This window comes from Barbus barbus (genome assembly GCF_936440315.1).
Source record: "Barbus barbus genome assembly, chromosome: 36".
NCBI lineage: Eukaryota > Metazoa > Chordata > Actinopteri > Cypriniformes > Cyprinidae > Barbus > Barbus barbus.
Window position 1 is genome coordinate 6,181,042 of NC_136714.1, and position 22,385 is coordinate 6,203,426.

Genomic DNA, 22,385 nt, shown 5'->3' on the forward strand with positions numbered 1-22,385 from the left:
CGATTTTTTTATCTGCAACAAAACAAACACAGAAATGTTGAAACGCTGTCATAACTTTAGACTTTGTACCTCAGTTTTATTAATCAGATATCAGGCATTCACTGGCCGTTTGTGTATTGTGTATATTTTTAGAAAACAAACCAAAATTACTCATATGAGCATGGAAATACTGTACATAGCAGCTATGAAATAGTACAGCTCCGACTGTAGTGTGGCCGCACACACAAGCACACTTTGCATGCTACATGAACATTGCATGAAACACTTTCACAGTTTGCCATTCACAGTTCATGTGACGGAGAAAGAAAGTGTGCTATGGAGAATTTGGAGTGTAAATTTGGTGTCAAATCGGGACAAAACTGGTAAGAGTCTGAATTGAGACTCTTACCAGATCAATAGAGATTGCTAATTTGCAAACCACAATCCATTTATCATAGTGGATGTGAGAAGGCTGTGTACCAGAGCAGTGACGGTGCTGCTCACTTCATCTATGCAAACAGATTCATGCGGCTCTTCTACGGTCTCTTAGCAACACATTGCTGGAAGAGAGAAGACAGTTTACATCTCTGTCTTTAGCTTCTGTTGTGATATAACTGAATCTAGAGAGTAAAAGCAGAGTCATTTTAAACAGCAATATTCTCACAAAATAATCATCAAACCTTTCCCTCAGATTAATTTAGGTATTTTGGGGCTGTAGCTATTTTTGAATGCTGTAGTGTAACCTAGCATGATGTTTTTGAAATGACAGTAAAGTGCTGTAATTTTAATTGATTGTCTCTCTACATTATTGTATTTTAGTCTGTTGCAAAAATATGAATATTTCACCTGAACTGATCAATTTTTTAACAACATTACAGGGCATTATTGTCTAAATTTCAAATAGAAATAAAAACATGGTGTACTTTGGCCTTGAAATTGCACTCAAGGTAAACTTTCACTGTCAAATTTTTCAAAAGAATAAATTTTTCCACTTGTTTCAATTTCCAATATTCAACACGGACACACTATTTCATCCTCGTAGGTAGTAATCAATATATTCTTCATTTAATTGCATTATGTAATTTAGTCAGGGTTGTGGGACGTATGATTCCTTTATGCTTTTGTTATTTTCGGGCGGTCTAGTAATGGCTGCGCAATTAAAAATAATGAACCAAAGACATCACTATGATGTAGTAAAAGCATTGTGCTGAATGTGTGCCCACATACGCCGATAATTGCTTTTTCACATTTCCAAAATGGATCTTATTTTAATCAAATGTCATTTGAAAGCTTCCAGTGCATGCAAGTAGTTTTATGCCAGGAAGCTGACAAAGACAGCCATTAGATGGACTGAGGTAGAATCGTTTGAGGGCATGGAAACATACATAATAGAAGTGATGGCAATAAAAAGGAAAAAATTAAATCAAGCATTTTCACAATGTAACAATCACTATATTGATGATGAAAAACAGCCTAGCAAAAGGGATTCAGTCATTCTAACGCTGAGAAGCACCAGTTTATAAATGGAGTTTGTTGAATAAATGCCAGAAATCCCACGTGTGGCTGCAACAACAGCAGGGAGTAACGTGGGCAACATGGTGATGCATGAAAATGTTGACAAATCCTATTCACAGGTCATTACAAACAAGGTCCTATCTTCAATCTGACGAGCACTTTAGGAGGATGGATTTCATATAAAAAAAAAAAAAATCATTCTTCATACAGAGATTCAGAATCGGTAAAAAAGAGAATAGTACTATTGGCATGAAATTAAAGGCAGTTCCTCAATGTACCCGCATGGTCTAATGCATTACAGGGGTCATGAACTGAGAAATCAAAATTCCCTTGATCTTTTGACATACCAGAGGTCATTGTACTATAAAAACATCCTGTAAGTTTCACAACTCAAAACTCTCGTTACTCTAAAAACTGCTTGTATTGAAGCCAGTCTGCCAAAACAACAGGTTGTGGAATGTGCCACTCTATGCTGTAATAGTGTGGCTAAACACCACCTCGGCAGAGGAAGATCAATGCCTGCTTCTACATCGCTAACTCTTTAGCCCCGCCCACCGATTAGGGCATATAGTCTAAACGAGAGCGGCAAACGCAGGTCTATGCAGAAATCAAACGATAAAGATGTTCCGAATAAAACAAGAAGCTGTGCAGTGCCAAGTTGTGTAAAAACACAACACAGTTGTGTCTTTGCATTGCCTTGATTCTGATCATAACATTAGAAAAGAGTGAATGAACTTAAGTTTTAATGATTTAAAGTTCCAGACCGTGTCAGTAAGAACTTGGTCCTATGTTCACTTCATTTTACCGTGGATTCATTTAGGAACAAAACACCATGCTGTGCAGACTTTATAGGATTCGACAGTAATGTCCGGCTTTATAGGATTCGACAGTATTGCTTTGTCTGAGATCGTTTGATATGTACTAAGCATTTTTACCTAAATCACAGCAGCATGAAGGATGTACTGTCAAACATACAGAACTGTTAGCCTATCATAGCAGTGGGCGTTTACTTGCGAATCTACACTCAATTACTACACTAAAAACATGACAGAAAATAGCCTATTAACTTCTAAATTAGGATGTTTTTTTATATAAAATTCTCGAGGGACCACAGAGAACAGTGCAAAATAATAAAAAAGGCAGCTCATGACCCCTTTAAGCTGTGAGAGACAACTTTTTGCCAATGGACATTACAGACATGTTTCAAAAATCGCAATTCTTTAGCCAACTTCCTTTTGAGGATTTGAGATTACTTTGAACCTTTTCTGTCCACCCCCAATGTTCAGGCTGCTTCTCAAGAAAAGAACTGGCAGAAAATCCAGAAAGAGATGCCAGGTATTGTTTCCCAGTTTATGAAACATTTTTGTACAGCTGAGCAGCATTGTGTACAGACCAACCACTGTCATTTCAACATGTCTCACTTCTGTATTTTACCCCGTGTCACAAAGGCAGGGTTTGAAATGTCATTTGTTTTATATCAGTGAGCCGCAGATGATAAAGGAAGAAGAGATGAGGTGAGGGGCGAGGTGTTGGTGGGCTGCAGACATCTCCCGGGAGCCATGGCAACAGCATTCACATAATAGCTGCTGATCTGCATCAGGCGGAGATGCCACAGAGAGCAAGGAGGATGACGAGAGAAAAGAGAGTATGATGGATCTGCAAATGAAACCCTGAACAAAGCTGAATCATCCTGAACTGATGGGGGCCCCAAAATACAGGTCCTTTTCAAAAAATTAGCATATTGTGATAAAGTTCATTATTTTCTGTAATGTACTGATAAGCATTAGACTTTCATATATTTTAGATTCATTACAACACAACTGAAGTAGTTCAAGCCTTTTATTGTTTTAATATTGATGATTTTGGCATACAGCTCATGAAAACCCAAAATTCCTATCTCAAAAAATTAGCATATCATGAAAAGGTTCTCTAAACGAGCTATTAACCTAATCATCTGAATCAACTAATTAACTCTAAACACCTGGAAAAGATTCCTGAGGCTTTTAAAAACTCCCAGCCTGGTTCATTACTCAAAACCGCAATCATGGGTAAGACTGCCGACCTGACTGCTGTCCAGAAGGCCATCATTGACACCCTCAAGCAAGAGGGTAAGACACAGAAAGAAATTTCTGAACGAATAGGCTGTTCCCAGAGTGCTGTATCAAGGCACCTCAGTGGGAAGTCTGTGGGAAGGAAAAAGTGTGGCAGAAAACGCAGCACAACGAGAAGAGGTGACCGGACCCTGAGGAAGATTGTGGAGAAGGACCGATTCCAGACCTTGGGGGACCTGCGGAAGCAGTGGACTGAGTCTGGAGTAGAAACATCCAGAGCCACCGTGTACAGGCGTGTGCAGGAAATGGGCTACAGGTGCCGCATTCCCCAGGTCAAGCCACTTTTGAACCAGAAACAGCGGCAGAAGCGCCTGACCTGGGCTACAGAGAAGCAGCACTGGACTGTTGCTCAGTGGTCCAAAGTACTTTTTTTGGATGAAAGCAAATTTTGCATGTCATTCGGAAATCAAGGTGCCAGAGTCTGGAGGAAGACTGGGGAGAGGGAAATGCCAAAATGCCTGAAGTCCAGTGTCAAGTACCCACAGTCAGTGATGGTCTGGGGTGCCATGTCAGCTGCTGGTGTTGGTCCACTGTGTTTTATCAAGGGCAGGGTCAATGCAGCTAGCTATCAGGAGATTTTGGAGCACTTCATGCTTCCATCTGCTGAAAAGCTTTATGGAGATGAAGATTTCATTTTTCAGCACGACCTGGCACCTGCTCACAGTGCCAAAACCACTGGTAAATGGTTTACTGACCATGGTATTACTGTGCTCAATTGGCCTGCCAACTCTCCTGACCTGAACCCCATAGAGAATCTGTGGGATATTGTGAAGAGAAAGTTGAGAGACGCAAGACCCAACACTCTGGATGAGCTTAAGGCCGCTATCGAAGCATCCTGGGCCTCCATAACACCTCAGCAGTGCCACAGGCTGATTGCCTCCATGCCACGCCGCATTGAAGCAGTCATTTCTGCAAAAGGATTCCCGACCAAGTATTGAGTGCATAACTGAACATAATTATTTGAAGGTTGACTTTTTTTGTATTAAAAACACTTTTCTTTTATTGGTCGGATGAAATATGCTAATTTTTTGAGATAGGAATTTTGGGTTTTCATGAGCTGTATGCCAAAATCATCAATATTAAAACAATAAAAGGCTTGAACTACTTCAGTTGTGTTGTAATGAATCTAAAATATATGGAAGTCTAATGTTTATCAGTACATTACAGAAAATAATGAACTTTATCACAATATGCTAATTTTTTGAAAAGGACCTGTACATCGAAATGCCTCTGGCAGACTCTTCAGACCACAAATGACTCGCATTGTCAGTGTTCATCTCCGAAAGTGGTCCGGACGTCTATTTTTGTGGCCTCATACCGCTGTGCTCTGACCCAAAAGGGGAAAGGCTGTGGGCAAACCATAGTGTTGATTAAGACCACGGAGTCCCCGCAAGCCCAAGTCTGTGTGAGTTCGGCCCTCACGAGGCATGGTGGCGATGGCAGAGGCCTGAGGCTCGACAGGCAGGTTGTTGTGGTTAAGGTCCATGGTGGACAGGAGGTGCCCAAGTGAGTCCCAGCGTCTAGCCGAAGGTAGGCGTATGAGGGAGTAGCCGCCACATTCTGGAAACACAGTCACGGGGGCCATCTTGCTGGTCTCGGACTCCTGGTGCTCCCTGGAGGACCTGGATGAAGGTTTTGTGTAAGTTCCTCCCCTGGGGTCCGCCAGAACCTCACTGTAAGGGGGTGGTGGTTCCTCCATCAATACAGCCTCTTCGTAACAGGGAGGTTTTCCAAAGACATCTGTGTCTGCTGAGAAAAACAAATGGTTCACTAAAGAACAGGAAGTACACTGCACGCTGCACCAAATGTGCAAGGTTTTAGTGACTAAGTCCTTCACATTTACGCTTATAAGAACTATTGCCTCTGACCCCAAGATATTGTGGCCCTTTCATTTTCCAAGTCAGCCCAGACATAATTAAATATATGCAATCACACAACTTAACAGATAAAAAACCTCTTCATGAAGTTATCAGAGGACGTTAGCCAACATAAATGAGGACTATACATTTTATCAGGAGAGGGTAGAAGAAATGAAGCTTTTATCATTTCCTCCAAGGTCACTTCTTACTCCTAGATGAAAGCTAGGATAGATTTTCTCCTGTGGAGGGAAGTGATAAACCAGCATATTGAGGTCAGAGATAAGAATGTGTTTGGCTGTGACTAGGCAGTGCCCCCCCCCCATCAGATGTGTTTTTGCCAGAATGGAAGATGAAAGCCAACTGGAAAAAAAAAAATCTTGAGTCCTAGAGTCCAGCAGTGCCATGTGGAAGCACTTAGCTTATAGGCTCTTCTTAATTATCATGTGTTCTGATATAGGACTGCAGCAAATGGAGGTGGTGCTTCTTAAACTGCACTGCAAACCCAACTTGCACAGAAAACCAAATGTTGACATTTTCTGAAGACAATGTGTGCTTGCCCATGCAAAACTCTATGCCAAAATGCACAAAAAGGTTCTCAGTGGTTGTTAGCAGGTGACTAAAGCATTTTTAGTGGTTGTAAGAGGATTGGTAGGGTGTTCTGGATAGATAACACATTGCTATGCTGTTAGTAGGGAATTTGAGGTGGTTTCAAGGGTGTTGCTAAAGTTTGCTGGGTTGTCAAAAGAGCCTAAAGGGTGGAATACATTTTTGCCCAGATTTGGAGTTTGGCTGCATCAATTCTAGCTGCCAAAAGTGAAAGTCGGTCTGCAGATTTTGGTCAATTAGTCAAATTTTGACAGAAAATTGTATTATGGGCACAGCCTTTTTTAGCTTCAGACTATGATTCCTTGAAGTCAGAGGATATCAAACATGTTTGATATTTTGAGCCGATTTTAGAACACACTTATTGTTTTCATTTGTCATGTGTCCCCTAGCAACAAGGCACATTTCTACAGTATGTCAGTTTGTTGTGTTCAGAACGACTTGAAAGTATGTGTGATCCTCAGTACTTTAGTGCATGATGCCTAGTTGTTGCTTTTTATTTTTTTTTGGTAGCCATTTACAAAGTCAGCAAGGGTTTCATACCTAGTGTTTTAGATGATGTTCAGATTTTAAATGTTGTGTAGTGACTTCTAGCTTTTTTAGTCTCAATCATATTCTGATTCCTAAATATGGCCATTCATACATTTTTCAAACCGTTTGTCCCATGTAGGGTCGGGGGTAGATATGGCCAGGCCAGGCGAAAACAATAGGTCAGTTCCAGACACTCGATCGTGTTCAAACCTGCTTATAACATTAACAAAAACTACAATTATCTTTAATTCTCAAGGACAATGTTACAGCAGAGAGGTCCTAGATGTGATTTGGAATTTATTAATATACAGTATTAAATACATTCTTTGGGGAAAATTTACTTATCATAGATGGTGGTTTAAAGGTATATTATTTCAAATTTCTTTATTAGAATATCAACTCAACAAATTACAACATAAATTTTATAAAATTATCCTCCCATGGTATTACTACTACTACCCCACTAAACACTTCCCTCCCTCAACAACTTATAACTTCCCGAGGGGGTGGAGGGGGAGGGGAAGGGGGAAAAAGAAAAAGAAAGAAAAAAAGACAGGTAAAAAAATATATTAATAAATTAATTAATTAAACACATTGTGCATAATTAACATAACACAAATTAAGCATGAATAAAATTTGTATGTTTATATATTAATGCTCAGCTTAAGTATCAAGACAGTTAGCCAACAGATAATCTAAAAAGGGGCGCCACACCTTGTCAAAGGTCAAGAACCTTCCACTTTAAAAGGATGAGACGTCTTGCTAGTAAATTAGTAAAGGCGAAAGCCTTTTGGACCGTTACTGAAAGGTTAACATCTACTGCCAATCCAAAAATGGCCAAAAGTGGATTTGTATCAATATCTATTTCGAAGACATCTTTCAAAGTTTTTAATATTTTAGTCCAATAATCAAATAATTTAGGGCATTCCCACAACATGTGAATGAGATCTGCTGGTGATTGCTTGCACCTATTACACGCATCACTGACAGAGGGGTATATTTTAGCAAGTCTAGCATTAGTATAGTAAACCCTACTTAGAATCTTACATTGTATAAGCCCATGCTTGCGTGAGGTGTGAGTGACCTCAAGAATACGCTCCCAGTTTTCATCAGATAACTCAAATCCCAAACTCTCTTCCCAAGCACCTCTGACCTGATTTGCAGAGCCTGAATTAATATTGTGAATCAGATTATAAATGACAGAAATACAATGTTTTGAGTGTGGTTCAAGCTTTAAGAAGTCATCCAATGGAGATTCAGGGGGACCATTTGGAAAATGAGGGAATAGTTTTTGCACAAAGTGCCTGACTTGAAAGAAACAAAATAATTGGGAATAAGGTAGATCGAATCTCTTAGAAAGGTTATTAAAGGATGAGAAAATAACGCTCTCATAGAGATCATCAATGGTCTTTATGCACTTATCGAACCATATTCGGAACGCCTCATCCTGGATGGTGCAAAACAGTGGTTTTTAAAAATCGGAGAAAGGACAGAAGACCTATGCAAACCAGTGTACTTCCTAAATTGAGTCCATATCTTAACTGAGTGGGATACTACTAAATTTGAACTAAAATTGGCAGGTAAAGGTAATTGACAGGATATAACAGAGTTCAGAGAGAGGTGTGCTGAGGACTGTTCTGGGTAAGCCCAAAAAGGGAGTTCAGAATTTATATTGTTCCTCCAAGGTATAATATTATACCTAATATTAAAACAGTATAATAAAAATCACTGCAGATTCTTTAATACTTTAGATTAAATCAAATACAGTTTTCTCGTACGGTGCCCAACGCATCACAGGGGACACAATGAGCCTGTTGTTGTAAAGTGATACAAAGTCTCATTAAAGAGCACAATTCTTTCTGACTCTTACTCTTTTGTGAGCTGACTTATTACTCAGACCTTGTTTTAATGTGTGGTCATCCATCCTGTGTGTTTGGCACAGGTTTAAAGGGACATTCTTCACCCATGGCCAGGGATCCACCAACACTGGCCTCTGCCTGTCTGCCAAAGCACATGATTAGCCCAGCTCTAATGCTGCTAGCTCAGTGCTGTACTCGCCTGCCTACACAACACCCACACAAGACTCACTGTTACCATGTCATACATGAAAGAATGCAGCTCAGCCTGCCTTCGCTGTGTGAGGTGTTTTGAGTGGTACAGCTCAAGATGGACTATCGTTGTTGCTTGAAACACAACATGCTCAATGTATTAATAAAGGGTAATAAAGGTGTAGCATCCTATGTTTGGTTATTGGATTTTGCTGACTGCTATATAAAAGATGATAATACTAAATTGGATTGGAAAGATCGCCAAGTTCATTTTGACAAGTTTAAAAAGCTTTTAGGTTTGAAGGTTGTAAAGGCATTATGTACTTTAAATGCTTTAACATCTAGCCTATATAGCATTATCGTTAAATAGGAATTTTAATCAGGTTATGTCTGATTATTAAGACACGTGGAGCACTAAAGTTAAAACAGGCTAAAGAACTGTGTGGAGTTTAATGGATGTAGCTTAAAATCTCTAGTAGAGGTAAGAGTCAAAAAGGTGAAATGTATTTTAAATAGTGCTGTCAAGCGATTAATCGCGATTAAACACATCCAAAATAAAAGCTTTCGTTTACATAATATATGTGTGTGTACTGTGTATATTTATTATGTATATACTAATACATACACAAACAATGTATACTTTGAAAATATTTACATATATTTACATTCATATAATGTATATTCTTTATATAAATATATAAACAACATACTTTTCTTAAATATATACATGCATGTATGTGTATTTACATAGACGTATTGAATATACACAGTACACACACTTATATTATGTAAACAAAAACTTTTATTTTGAATGTGATTAATCACAAGTAATTGTTTGACAGCACTAATAAAAAAAACCCCCAAAAAACCTGTAACCTCAAAACCTTTACAAGTCAACATGATTACAAATGTATTCTCACAGATTCATTACTATGACACATTACATATTAGAATGAAAGGATGTAAGAACTAAATGAAAATTGGCCAAGGGCACATTACAGTGAAAGATAATTTACTAACCCGTAAGCACAAGCTGGAGAAAGACATGTCGAAACATTTGTCATATCAAAAGTCTAGTCCTATTTTGAGTTGTATTTACCTATATCCTGCTACAGGTTCATTTGTCAATAGACCTAAGTCACAAACCTCAAATATTGATTTCATGTAATCTTTATGGCATCGATCATTGAAAATGTTCTTCTGAACCATATCCTCTGAAAATATGGTAATAGTCCCCATTTCTCTGACTGCAGACAAAAATGCATTGAATGATTGCGCTTGTTTAAACATCCTACCTTCAGGGACAGTCCAGTTTGCCTGAGGGAGAGTGTGTGTTACAGACAGCTGTGGAGACATCATTTGAATGGGTGGGCAGAACTGAGGGGGCTCCCTGGGAGGATATCCCCCTCCAGTGCACTCCAGAGGCTCCATCTCCAGCGCCCGCAGGCACTGTTCCCTCAGCCTCTCTTCACGCCGTCGCTTTAGCTTGCGCTGGGCGAAGCTGCAAAAGCAGCAAAGCATGACAATGAGAGCCCAGATCAGCCAGAAGCCGGCAAAGCATGCCAGAAACGTATAGGTGCCCTGCGACATCACCATGGTTATCACCTTGATGAGGTTTGGGCCCTCCAGGATCCAGTGGGAAGATTTAAAGTCTGATTATGCTGTGGAGTTCACTCACCAAGTCTCATAGCTACCATATTTCTACAAATCCTGTGGTTTAAAACCATTAAGAGTCTATCCAAGTGTTTGCTGAGCTCATTTTCTCAAAGTTAACCACAGGTCAGTTTGAATTGTGTTCCATGAAAATGCACGATGCCCAATATAATGCAAAAGGGAAACTGAAGAGGCACTTTCCGACGGTCTACCAAGGCCTCTTTTACAAGAAGAAATGAATATCTGCAGATGCTCTTTTCCTGACAGCTGGTGCAATGAGGGAATGCTAAAGTCTCACAGTGCCTGGGTCTCCTCCTGTGTTGTGATTCTCCGCTGAGCAGATCAGGGCTCTTCAGATCTCCAGAGGACATCGGCAGTCACGCTGCTCAACAAAGGGAAAGAACATAGAAGGGGGCAACCATCATAAGTTATGAACTTGTCATATTTTCAAAACACAGACCTTTAATATTTCACACACAATGACCAATTTCATAATTAACCTCAGCTGTTCAAGCACAACTAACACAATGACTTTAGGGGGTAAGTATCAATTTCGTACATTGACAGAGTGGGAGTACACAGTTTTCCAGAAAGATTGTGAGGAAATGGTGTTCACAGCATGAAGTTTCATTTACTTATGTATTTTGAGACGCTTGAACATTAATGATGGCTTTCAACATGGCACCTCTTCGTCTGTTAATGGTAGCTCTCGACTGCCGACAAACAAATATGCCATTTTATCAATTAGATTAAGACAGCTTATATAACCAGCTCTGATCTTGTCTGATCTATTAAAGCTTTTTCCCAACACACATTTACAACTCTATCAAATAAGATCTTGGTGACCTTGAGGAAATAGATTCAGTCTTTGTCCTGCTTCACTGGCATTTTCTTTTTGGTGTTCCTAGAGTATGTGGTCATCCATTTCTGACTGCATCAACATACTGCCTTAAAATTCATTCAGTTATGTCATCTTTGGAGGACATAACCTATAGATTACCTGAAAGAATTACCAGAGCTGCATTACACTGGAGACAAGAATCGCTTGATAAATAATGACTGATTCCTAAAATTTTACTTGTGAAACCCCCGATTCCTGATTTAGTGTCCGTTATGTTTAACATAACTACCTACCTTGGTAGGCATTCAGAATGGTCAGAGAACTCTATTAAACACTGGCTTTTTTTTTTTTTTTACATGAATGAGGAGGAGGCTGTCATCACCTCTTACTTAACTAAAGAAGAAATGTGACTTTGCCTAACCTCAATAATGTCAGTGTCATTGATATAAACAAATAATGCATTGCATAATATTGTACGCGTCTTTAAAAAAAAAAGGCTACATGAATAAATAAATACTAGAACATTCACTATTTGATTAAAATTATATAATGTTTTATGATATAACCGAAGTCATTTCACAAAAAAATAAGAGGACGTGGTGCAAATTTATTTAATAACATCATTGAAACCGCGTATTTAATGTTTGGTAAGCTTATATCTTCAGTCCTTACAATAAATGAACAAATACATAAATAAACAAACCAATGATGCCCATCGTTTAATATGCATGCAATGATGTGCAGTCTCTCAGGTGATATTTGTGGAAAAATGTGCGCAATTGGAAATGGCAGATGAACACAGTATTATATATTACGAACAGTAAAAATAAATCAAGGACATGAAAATGTTAACTTATAAACGTCTGCATCACCATTGAGCTTTTATTAGGCGTATACTACATTCGCTTTTTCATAATACCTTTAATACCTTTAACCACCAATACATTACATGTTCGTAATTTTAAACAAATACATATGCCTCTAAGCTCGTACTTACACGATAAGCGTCTTCCAGTCACGATGAGTTCATTTTTATTCGCGTGACACCGTTTCAATGGACTGGACGTGACTCAATCCAAATAAAGTTGCGGTAGTTGTCAGTCAGTGGCACAGAATGTTAACAGCAGACTTGCTCGTAGAGGAGTGTGTTCTTTCGTATCTTCACTAATGTTTACCTGGATAAACAGAAAGCGTTTCGAGTTCCGCGTCATTCCTCGAGGTCTTGATGCGCGCGGTGGTTAATGGACACCTGTAATTGACGCGCGCGCTTCATGAAACACCCACATTGACACTCCGCGCGCGATGCGCTACTGCTGTCACGAGGACTGTGTATCAAATTGAGAATAACGGTTCTCCAAACAAACTGACATGATCGCTCCTCCTTTTTAACTGTTTGTAGAACAAAGCAATCGAAATGGCACGATTTTGTCTGAATAGGCTTGTTTGTTGTGTGTTTAATGAGATCAGTAATCTCTTCGGTTGTTGGTGGTGTGACTATTTAAGGTGTAGGCTACTTAATTATTTTTAAACATTAATTTCCACATGGACGGTTGACCTTTAAAATACATGAATATAAATTAATACAAATACATTAATGTAAGATAAAGATTCTGTCTGGACTCCGGACATATAGGCCTATGTTTCAGTAATCAAAAACTTTCTGAATATAGAAGATGTGCAAGAAAATTCTGCATAGGAATGAACATGGCCAAGAGCATTCTGTATTGGAAAGAACATTTTCAAGAGCATCCTTCATAAGAGAATATGCTCAAGAATATTTTGCATAGGAGAGAACATGTTCAAGATCATTATGCATGGGAAAGAAAATGCTCAAGAGCATCCTGCATAAGAGAGAATATGTTCAAGAACATTTTACCTGGGAGAGTATGTTTATGTTGTTCATGTATAGAGAACAAGCTCAAGAAAATTATGCAAAGGACAAAACATGCTCAAGAGTATTTTGCGTAGGAGAGAGCATGCTCAAGAACATTCTGTATAGGATAGAACATGCTCAAGAACATTTTGCATAGAAGTGAGCGTGCTCAAGAACATTTAGTATAAGAAAGAACTTGCATAAGAACATTCTTTATAGAAGAGAACACAAACAAGAACATTTTGCATAGGAAAGAACATGCTCAAGATACTCCTGTACAGGAACGGACATGCTTAAGAACATTTTGCACATAGAAAGCAAAAGCATGCTCAAGAACATTCTTTATAGGAGAGAATATACTCGCAAACAATCTGAGAACATTCTGTGTAGAAAAGAGCATGTTCAAGAGAATAAAGGAGAGAAAATACTCAAGGACATTTTGCAGAGACTAGAGCGTGCTCAGTAACATTCTGTATTAGAGAGAATATGCTTAAAACATTTTGAAAAAGACAGAATTATGCTCAAAACATTCTGTATAGCGGTGTTTCCCAACCCTATTCCTGGAGGCACCGCAACAGTATACATTTTGGATTTCTCCCTTGACTGACCCATCCATTTCAGGTCTTGGAGTTTCTACTAATGAACTAATAAGTTTCTTCGGGTGTGTTTGATTAGAAATAGTTTGGATGTTAGCGATGGGTTGCCTCCAGGAACAGGGTTGGGAAACACTGCTGTCTAGATTGCAACAGCAGCCTTTGTTCCTTAAGGAATTTTTTTTAAAGCTCAAAGGTGAATCACAATCACCAAATTCCTGCTGACTGACAATGGACACTCCATTAGTACCATGCACAAAAATGCTGTTTTATTGGCTGTGTTATTTACCTGAGACCAATGTCTGTGTTTAATTTTAGATCTAGTCTCTCTACACACACTTCTCACTTTATTTCAATAATTCTGGCATGCTGTGGACACCATCAATGCCTGTGTTCATTTTTGAAAGTCTTGGGCAAAACCTCCTTGAAGCAGTCTTTGTTTTCATTCTGAACAACAGCCTCTCTCCTTGCTGGCTCTGTGGATGAATAAAAGACATCAGAGAGTCTGGTTTTGCCTTTTATTTTCAGACATCACATACACATACATTCTGTGTAAGGCAGTTTGGAGACATCAACCTTGAGCTATGAGCGGTTTCTTTAGAGAACAGGAACATGGAAACATTTTCATACCTAAACAAGTAAACCTATACATTTTATCACTTCAAAAGCATATCTCTGTTCTGTCCTTGGGTGCCTTCCTTGTATTAAAGATGCAGTATTTTAAAGATTCAGTTTTGCACTAGTAGCCTAGTCATGAGGAAATATAATAGAAACACACATGGATGTATTATATACATGTTTGTTACATGAATGTATAGTAATTTGTATTTATTTTCAGAAGTATATATAATCATAGCTTAATCTCCTCTTATACGGTCATTTAGTGCCTGATTAGAATACAATATCACTTTGTATGGTATCTGAACAGTTTTTATTTTCTTTTTCTTTTAAAATCTGTTAATTAGTGTCTCTATGAAAGACCTGGATAAAACAACTCAGATTATTTTACAATGTCTTTATGTACTTTTTAAAGCACGCAAATGTTAATCATGAACATGTTACAAAAATTAATGGAAGACTTATGGATTTGGAATGACATGAGGGTGAGTAAATGAGGACACAATTTTCATATTTTTGGGTGAACTAACCCTTTAAAGAGATAATAATTAACCATTTCATGGATCATATAAATATACAGTATAGGTTTCTAATTACTATGTGATGTATAGAAAGAGAGCGCGAGAGAGAGAGAGAGTGAGAGATTAATATATATACACATAAAGGACTTGTATAAAACATAATGGTAGAGGTTCCATTTACCACACACTATTTACTCACCATGGCTTAAAGTTTGAGTCATTTTCTTGCATTATCCCACAGGAGAAAGGCAATGTCATTCATTCTGAATGGGGTAAGTGGTTGGTTTAGAAAAAAATGACACCATGATCTCGAAGGAGGCAAAAGGTCACTCTTTCTGATTGGCTGACCACTTTCTGCCTCATGTGGTGTGCCCTCAATGACAGTAACTGACCCACAGACGCTCTGTGTGACGGATCCCATGCCAGCAGACTTTGAGTGTGACCCTTCCTCACAATACAGATACAATCAGTGACACACTGACTCACACACTTGAGACAACGAGAGCTATTGTCCAATGAGTAATAGCAAAAATTTCATCGTCACAAAGGCCTGCTTGCGTTTTTCTCTCTCTGCTTTGGCAATATTCACAGAAATTTTGCATGAGCGTAGTCTTGAGATAAGTCTGAAAAGTAAGCCTGCCACACATATCACAGTAGCACTTCACACTGATTTAGACAGTGTGCCTTAACCTTGATTCCTTGGGAGACAAAATGGTTTCACTCTCTTAGAAAGAAGTAAAATTTGTTAATGATCATTAAGAATTGTAAAGGTTTCAAACTTTGTCCATTAGTAGATGGGTTATTTGTTGGTTTATAATTTACAAAGGTGGCAATAACTGACAGAGTTTTCTCTAGTTCTGCATTAATTTGACCTATAATGTAACAAAAGTAACAAAGGATCTTATTTTCCTTGGTTTATTAAGACATGGTTTATATATTTTACTATGGGCATATTTTTGTGAGTCATATTTTTTCAGGTTTTTTGATGAATAGAAAGTTCAAAAGAACCATTTATTTGAAATAGAAATCTGTTGTGAAATGAAATTTTTTACATTATTGACACACTATTTTCCTTTTTTAATATTGTGCAGTTGCTTTGACACAATTTACATTGTTAAAAGCGCTATATAAATAAAGGTGACTTGACTTGACTTGACTTGACTTGTCTTGTACAACCTGAATTCCAGAAATGTTGGCACTTTTTTTTAAAACTTGTATAAAATGAAAAGGCACAGTTGCCTTGAATTGAGCCTGAGTGCGATTATCCCCCCTCCACACTCCCCTGCTGGCCTCCACTCACACTAGCACTAAACATTCCGGGCCGGAGCACGCTTACGTTATGTGCAAGATAACGGAGAATCCCAAATAAATTTGTAATTTATGCCGTGCCTTGATTTTCACTTGTAAGCTCATTTCAAATTTGATGCCTGCTATAGGTCTCAAAAAAGTTGGCACGGGGGCAAAAAAGGGCTGAAAAAGCAATAAATTTTGAACAACTAATTAAGTTAATTGACATCAGATCTGTAACATGATTAGCTATAAAAGGGATGTCTTAGGGAGACAGAATCTTTCAGAAGTAAAGCTGGGCAGAGGCTCTCCAATCTGTGAAAGAGTGCGTAAAAAGGTTGTGGAATATGTAAAATTGCAAAGGCTTTGCAAATCTCATCATCTTCAGTGCATAACATCATCAAAAGATTCAGAGAAACTGGAGAAATCTCTGTGCGTAAGGGACAAGGCCAAAGACCTTTGTTGGATGCCTGTGGTCTTTGGGCCCTCTGATGACACTGCATCACTCATCGGCATGATTCTGTCATTGACATTACTAAATGGTCCCGGGAATACTTCCAGAAACCACTGTCGGTAAACACAATCCGCCATGTCATCTGCAAATGCCAACTAAAGCTCTATCATGCAAAAAGGAAGCCATATGTGAACATGGTCCAGAAGCACCGTCGTGTCCTGTGGGCCAAGGCTAATTTAAAATGGACTGTTTCAAAGTGGAAAAGTGTTCTATGGTCAGACGAGTCCAAATGTTACATTCTTGTTGGAAATCGCGGTCCTCCGGGCTAAAGAGGATGGAGACCTTCCAGCGTGTCATCAGGACTCAGTTCAAAAGCCAGCATCTCTGATGGTATGGGGGTGCATAAGTGTATACGGTATGGGCAGCTTGCATTGTTTTAGAATGCACTATGAATGCTGAAAGCTATATAAAGGTTTTAGAGCAACATATGCTCCCCTCCAGATGATGTGTATTTCAGCAGGACAATGCAAAACCACATGCGGCAGCTATTACAACAGCATGGCTTTGTAGTAGAAGAGTCCGGGTGCTGAATTGGCCTGCCTGCAGTCCAGATCTTTCACCTATAGAGAACATTTGGCGAATCTTTAAACAAAAAATATGTCAAAGACGACCACAAACTATTTAGCAGCTGGAAACCTATATCGGGCAAGAATACAATCTAAACAGCTAGGGCACAAAGTAATGTATTAATAAGGTTTATATATATATATTTTATTTTATTTTTATTTTTTACAGGGGTTTTACTGTATTTTGAATGTTTCCTGTGCCTTCCCCCAAAATCTATTGTATTTGTACTAAAAATATTTGCGTATTCTTTTTGATAATTCAGAGTATTTTTTTTGAAAGTGCATTTTTGCCCACTGCTCGATTCAGGATTACTTGTTCACTGTTTGCTTCAGTTCATGTCTACAGACTTTGTGTTACAAAATACAGGATTTCCTCTGTTTCAGCCATTCAGTTGCAGACTTGTGTTTAGGATCTTTGTTGTTCTAGAGGACCCACTTTCTTTTAAGCTTCATCTTACAGATGGATACCCTAATACTCTTCAAGTTCAATCTACAATTCCATAGTGACTACAAACCACCCAGTTCCTAATTAAAGGTGGTGTTTAATTTGTCTTGTCTTTTCAAAGTACATTTATCCAGATGTCATGAAGAACATAGCCCAGGATGGCAGAAAGTCTGTGTTTTTAAGAGAAAGATCTTACAACTGATTTTTTTATTTTTTATTTATTGAATTTATCTACTTTATGAAGCTGATTATCACATAAGGTCATATTGTTCTTTGAACAAAGATTGAACTCTGTATCAACATGAATCTACAATAAAGTTTCTTTTGCTTTTTGTTTTGTCTGACTTTTATGTGTTTTATAATTGTGCTCACATTTAAGGACAAACTAATCACAACATCACTCCTGGAAACGATCTGTTCCATGAACATCATTATCATATTAAATGAATATCAATTTATGAAGCGGTTTGGATTATATGGTAAAGCTGACACGAATAAAATCTTATTTAATTACACTTTAAAATCTTAATTACACTTTATTTCAAGGTGATGTTGTTGTTGCAGTGAAATTACACAAATAAGTACTGAGTAATATTAATTAACTACATATGAAGAGTTTATTTGCAAAAACAGATATCATGTTTTTATTGTGTTAGTTAGCTGTTTTTTTATAGTTATTTTTTAACCTAGTCAAAATAACCCAACTGCAGTTTGATTGAGATTAATTGGACTGCACAATGAAAAAACATGATTTCTGAGAATTGTTAAAAACGGAGTTATCTGTTTTTGCAAATGAACTCCTCATATATCTACCATAGGTTTAAGGAGCTTTGTTTATAGTTAGTTGCTTGTAATTATGAATACTTTAATGTTATTACTGTTGTCAGTACATGTAACTGTCATGATTTCTGCCTTATGTCACCTGGTTTTTGTGTGGACTTTTAGTTTGTAGTTCTGCTTGGTTCCTGTTTCCCCTTGTCTTTGGGTTGATTGTTCCCAGCTGTGTCTTGTTTGTTAATTACCCTCTGTGTCTATAAGCCCTTGTGTTTTCTGTGTTCTGTGTCTGGTCTTGTCATACATGGTGGTTTGGTGTGCTCATTCTGTTTCCTGGGTTGCTCTTTCTATTCCTGAATATGTTTGTTTTGTTAATAAAACTAACTTTGCACTTGGATTCAGCTCTTTTTTTTTATTTATATTTAGTTCATTTCATGTTACAGTTACATGCAAATACATCACCTTAAAATAAAGTTTACCCCATCAAGTTAATCTATCACATCTTCTATGTAAATATGACAATTAGGCTAATGTTCCTCAAATTACAATGTCACATATCATTTTATGTAACAGAAACATGGCCTAATTAATCACTATTTTGTATTTTTCATTAGTTTTTTCAAATTTTGAATTTCAACGTACAGCAAGATTACTTATTAGCTAGCATAATGCTAGCCAATCAGCTTGCTAAATTAGCATTTTTGTTCACATAATTAATGTAACAGACACTTTTATCCAAAGCAACTTACAAATGAAGAGCACAAGGAATTTATCACAAGAAAGCCAATCGGCATGTTAGCTTAGCTACCATTGCTATAAAATAATAACTAGAAAATCTATTTTGATGATCTAGATGACAATAATGCTGATGATTATAATTTACATTATAAGTGGCTACTTCTTGGAGTCCAAATGGCATAAGATTTCAGGGGAAAATTCCAAGTGGCATTACGTTAGTAGACCTTTAAACATATAGTTCACAATTGGAAACTGCTTTTCCAATAGCTATCCCTCAGTACTTCATGTTCGCTTGTACAACCTTGATTAGGTGCAGCAGAAATGCTTTTCAAACCTCTCACCGTCAACAACCCCCTCCCTCTGTGTTCTCGCTAAAGGCCCTTGAGCCAGATGCCATGTCTACACCTCACAGACGGTGTGTGATGGACTCAGTTTCACTCTTCTCCAAATGTTAAAAAATCCAGAAGAGTCTATTTGCAGCATTATTTATTTCTTTAAAATCCCTCTTAAAGATCGTTGCCCAGCAACAGAGAGAAAGAGTGGAGAGGAGAGCGAGGTACAAGGGAACGTGGACGTGCATGGATGGTTTGCAGCCATGAGCAGCCTCAACCCAACAGGAGATGGTCTAGAAGAAAATGGCACTCACGATTTGAGCTGTGTGTAATGAGGCTGAACTGAGACTAGCGTGCTGCATAATAAAAGTGACATTACCTTTCATTAGGATTGGATATCAAGGTATTGAATGATCAGAAGAAGCCCATCTGCTGTTTATCTGCCCATCTGACGTAAAAAAAGAAGGGTATCAAAAATTTAGAGACACCATTACTATCATGCATTCGATAAGTATGCAGTAGTGGCCCACTAAAGAGTCCAATTTGGTTTCGTCTGTCTGTTACTCTCATTTTATAGGATAGTTAGGATAGTCATCATTTAGTTAAAACCTTCATGAAATGTTTTGTGAAACAAAAAAGGAGATATTTTGAAGAATGTTGCTGCTTTAGTGACCATTGACTTATGCCCCCAAAAACCTGTGACATTTCTCAAAATACCTTCTTTTATGTTCTACAAAAGTCAGGTTTGGAACGACACAAGGGTGACACAAGTTCATTTTTGGATGAACAATAACTTTAAGGTGATCATTGTATGATGTACCGAAATATGACAAAATCTTACATCACTAATACTGAAAGATTTGAACGAAATTCGTATCAGTTCTTAAAGACAAGTTTTGATATTGCCTTGTCTAAATGTGTACAACAGTTTTAACATTTTGTTCTTTAACGGATAAGTAATATCAAGAGTGCTGTTGTTCCATTGTTTTTGTGCTATTTCAGACGAGCCAGGTCTCAAAAATGTTTGATATTCAAAAATTGACTTGGGCATGCATATGATATGCAATTTGTTGGCATGCATATGATACGCAGTTTACGTGTACAATATGATACGCATCTACCCCACAACCCTCCCAGCAGGCACCGGACGTCAATATGACGTCAGATTGACGTTGGACCCCAACGTCGGAGAGACGTTGTATTTTGGTTGAAAGTGAAAATCGGGTTGACGTCGGAACCCAACGTCAGATTGACGTCGGAACCCAACGTCGGAGAGACGTTGTATTTTGGTTGAAAGTGAAAATCGGGTTGACGTCAGAACCCAACGTCAGATTGACGTCAGAACCCAACGTCGGAGAGACGTTGTATTTTGGTTGAAAGTGAAAATCGGGTTGACGTCAGAACCCAACGTCAAATTGACGTCAGAACCCAACGTCAGATTGACGTCGGAACCCAACGTCAGATTGATGTCAATCTCCGACGTTGGACAGACGTTGTATTTTGGTTGAAAATGAAAATCGGGTTGACGTCAGAACCCAACGTCAGATTGACGTCAATCTCCGACGTTGGACAGACGTTGCATTTTGGTTGAAAATGAAAATCGGGTTGACGTCAGAACCCAACGTCAGATTGACGTCAATCTCCGACGTTGGACAGACGTTGCATTTTGGTTGAAAATGAAAATCGGGTTGACGTCAGAACCCAACGTCAGATTGACGTCAATCTCCGACGTTGGACAGACGTTGCATTTTGGTTGAAAATGAAAATCGGGTTGACGTCAGAACCCAACGTCAGAATGATGTCAGAACCCAACGTCAGATTGACGTCAATCTCCAACGTTGGACAGACGTTGTATTTTGGTTGAAAATGAAAATCGGGTTGACGTCAGAACCCAACGTCAGATTGACGTCAATCTCCAACGTTGGACAGACGTTGCATTTTGGTTGAAAATGAAAATCGGGTTGACGTCAGAACCCAACGTCAGATTGACGTCAATCTCCAACGTTGGACAGACGTTGCATTTTGGTTGAAAATGAAAATCGGGTTGACGTCAGAACCCAACGTCAGAATGATGTCAGAACCCAACGTCAGATTGACGTCAATCTCCAACGTTGGACAGACGTTGTATTTTGGTTGAAAATGAAAATCGGGTTGACGTCAGAACCCAACGTCAGATTGACGTCAATCTCCAACGTTGGACAGACGTTGCATTTTGGTTGAAAATGAAAATCGGGTTGACGTCAGAACCCAACGTCAGGCTGATGTCAGAACCCAACGTCAGATTGACGTCAATCTCCGACGTTGGACAGACGTTGTATTTTGGTTGAAAATGAAAATCGGGTTGACGTCAGAACCCAACGTCAGATTGACGTCAATCTCCAACGTTGGACAGACGTTGCATTTTGGTTGAAAATGAAAATCGGGTTGACGTCAGAACCCAACGTCAGGCTGATGTCAGAACCCAACGTCAGATTGACGTCAATCTCCGACGTTGGACAGACGTTGTATTTTGGTTGAAAATGAAAATCAGGTTGACGTCAGAACCCAACGTCAGAATGATGTCAGAACCCAACGTCAGATTGACGTCAATCTCCAACGTTGGACAGACGTTGTATTTTGGTTGAAAATGAAAATCGGGTTGACGTCAGAATCCAACGTCAGATTGACGTCAATCTCCAACGTTGGACAGACGTTGCATTTTGGTTGAAAATGAAAATCGGGTTGACGTCAGAACCCAACGTCAGGCTGATGTCAGAACCCAACGTCAGATTGACGTCAATCTCCGACGTTGGACAGACGTTGTATTTTGGTTGAAAATGAAAATTGGGTTGACGTCAGAATCCAACGTCAGATTGATGTCAGAACCCAACGTTGGACAGACGTTGTATTTTGGTTGAAAATGAAAATCAGGTTGACGTCAGAACCCAACGTCAGATTGACGTCAGAACCCAACGTTGGACAGACGTTGTATTTTGGTTGAAAAT

The 22,385-nt window shown here is 38.6% G+C and overlaps 1 protein-coding gene across 1 annotated transcript; it reads right to left on the reverse strand.

Moving 5' to 3' along the window:
* Positions 1-58: 58 nt before the first annotated feature.
* Positions 59-12,485, reverse strand: LOC306855679 (proline-rich protein 7-like). The gene is made up of 3 exons (XM_079394484.1): positions 12,138-12,485; positions 9,942-10,681; positions 59-5,354 (listed from the first exon to the last, which is right to left on the reverse strand). The coding sequence occupies exons 2-3, from the start codon at positions 10,240-10,242 to the stop codon at positions 4,918-4,920; spliced, it is 738 nt and encodes a 245-aa protein (XP_079250610.1). The 5' UTR covers positions 10,243-10,681; positions 12,138-12,485; the 3' UTR covers positions 59-4,917.
* Between the last annotated feature and the right edge of the window lie 9,900 nt (positions 12,486-22,385).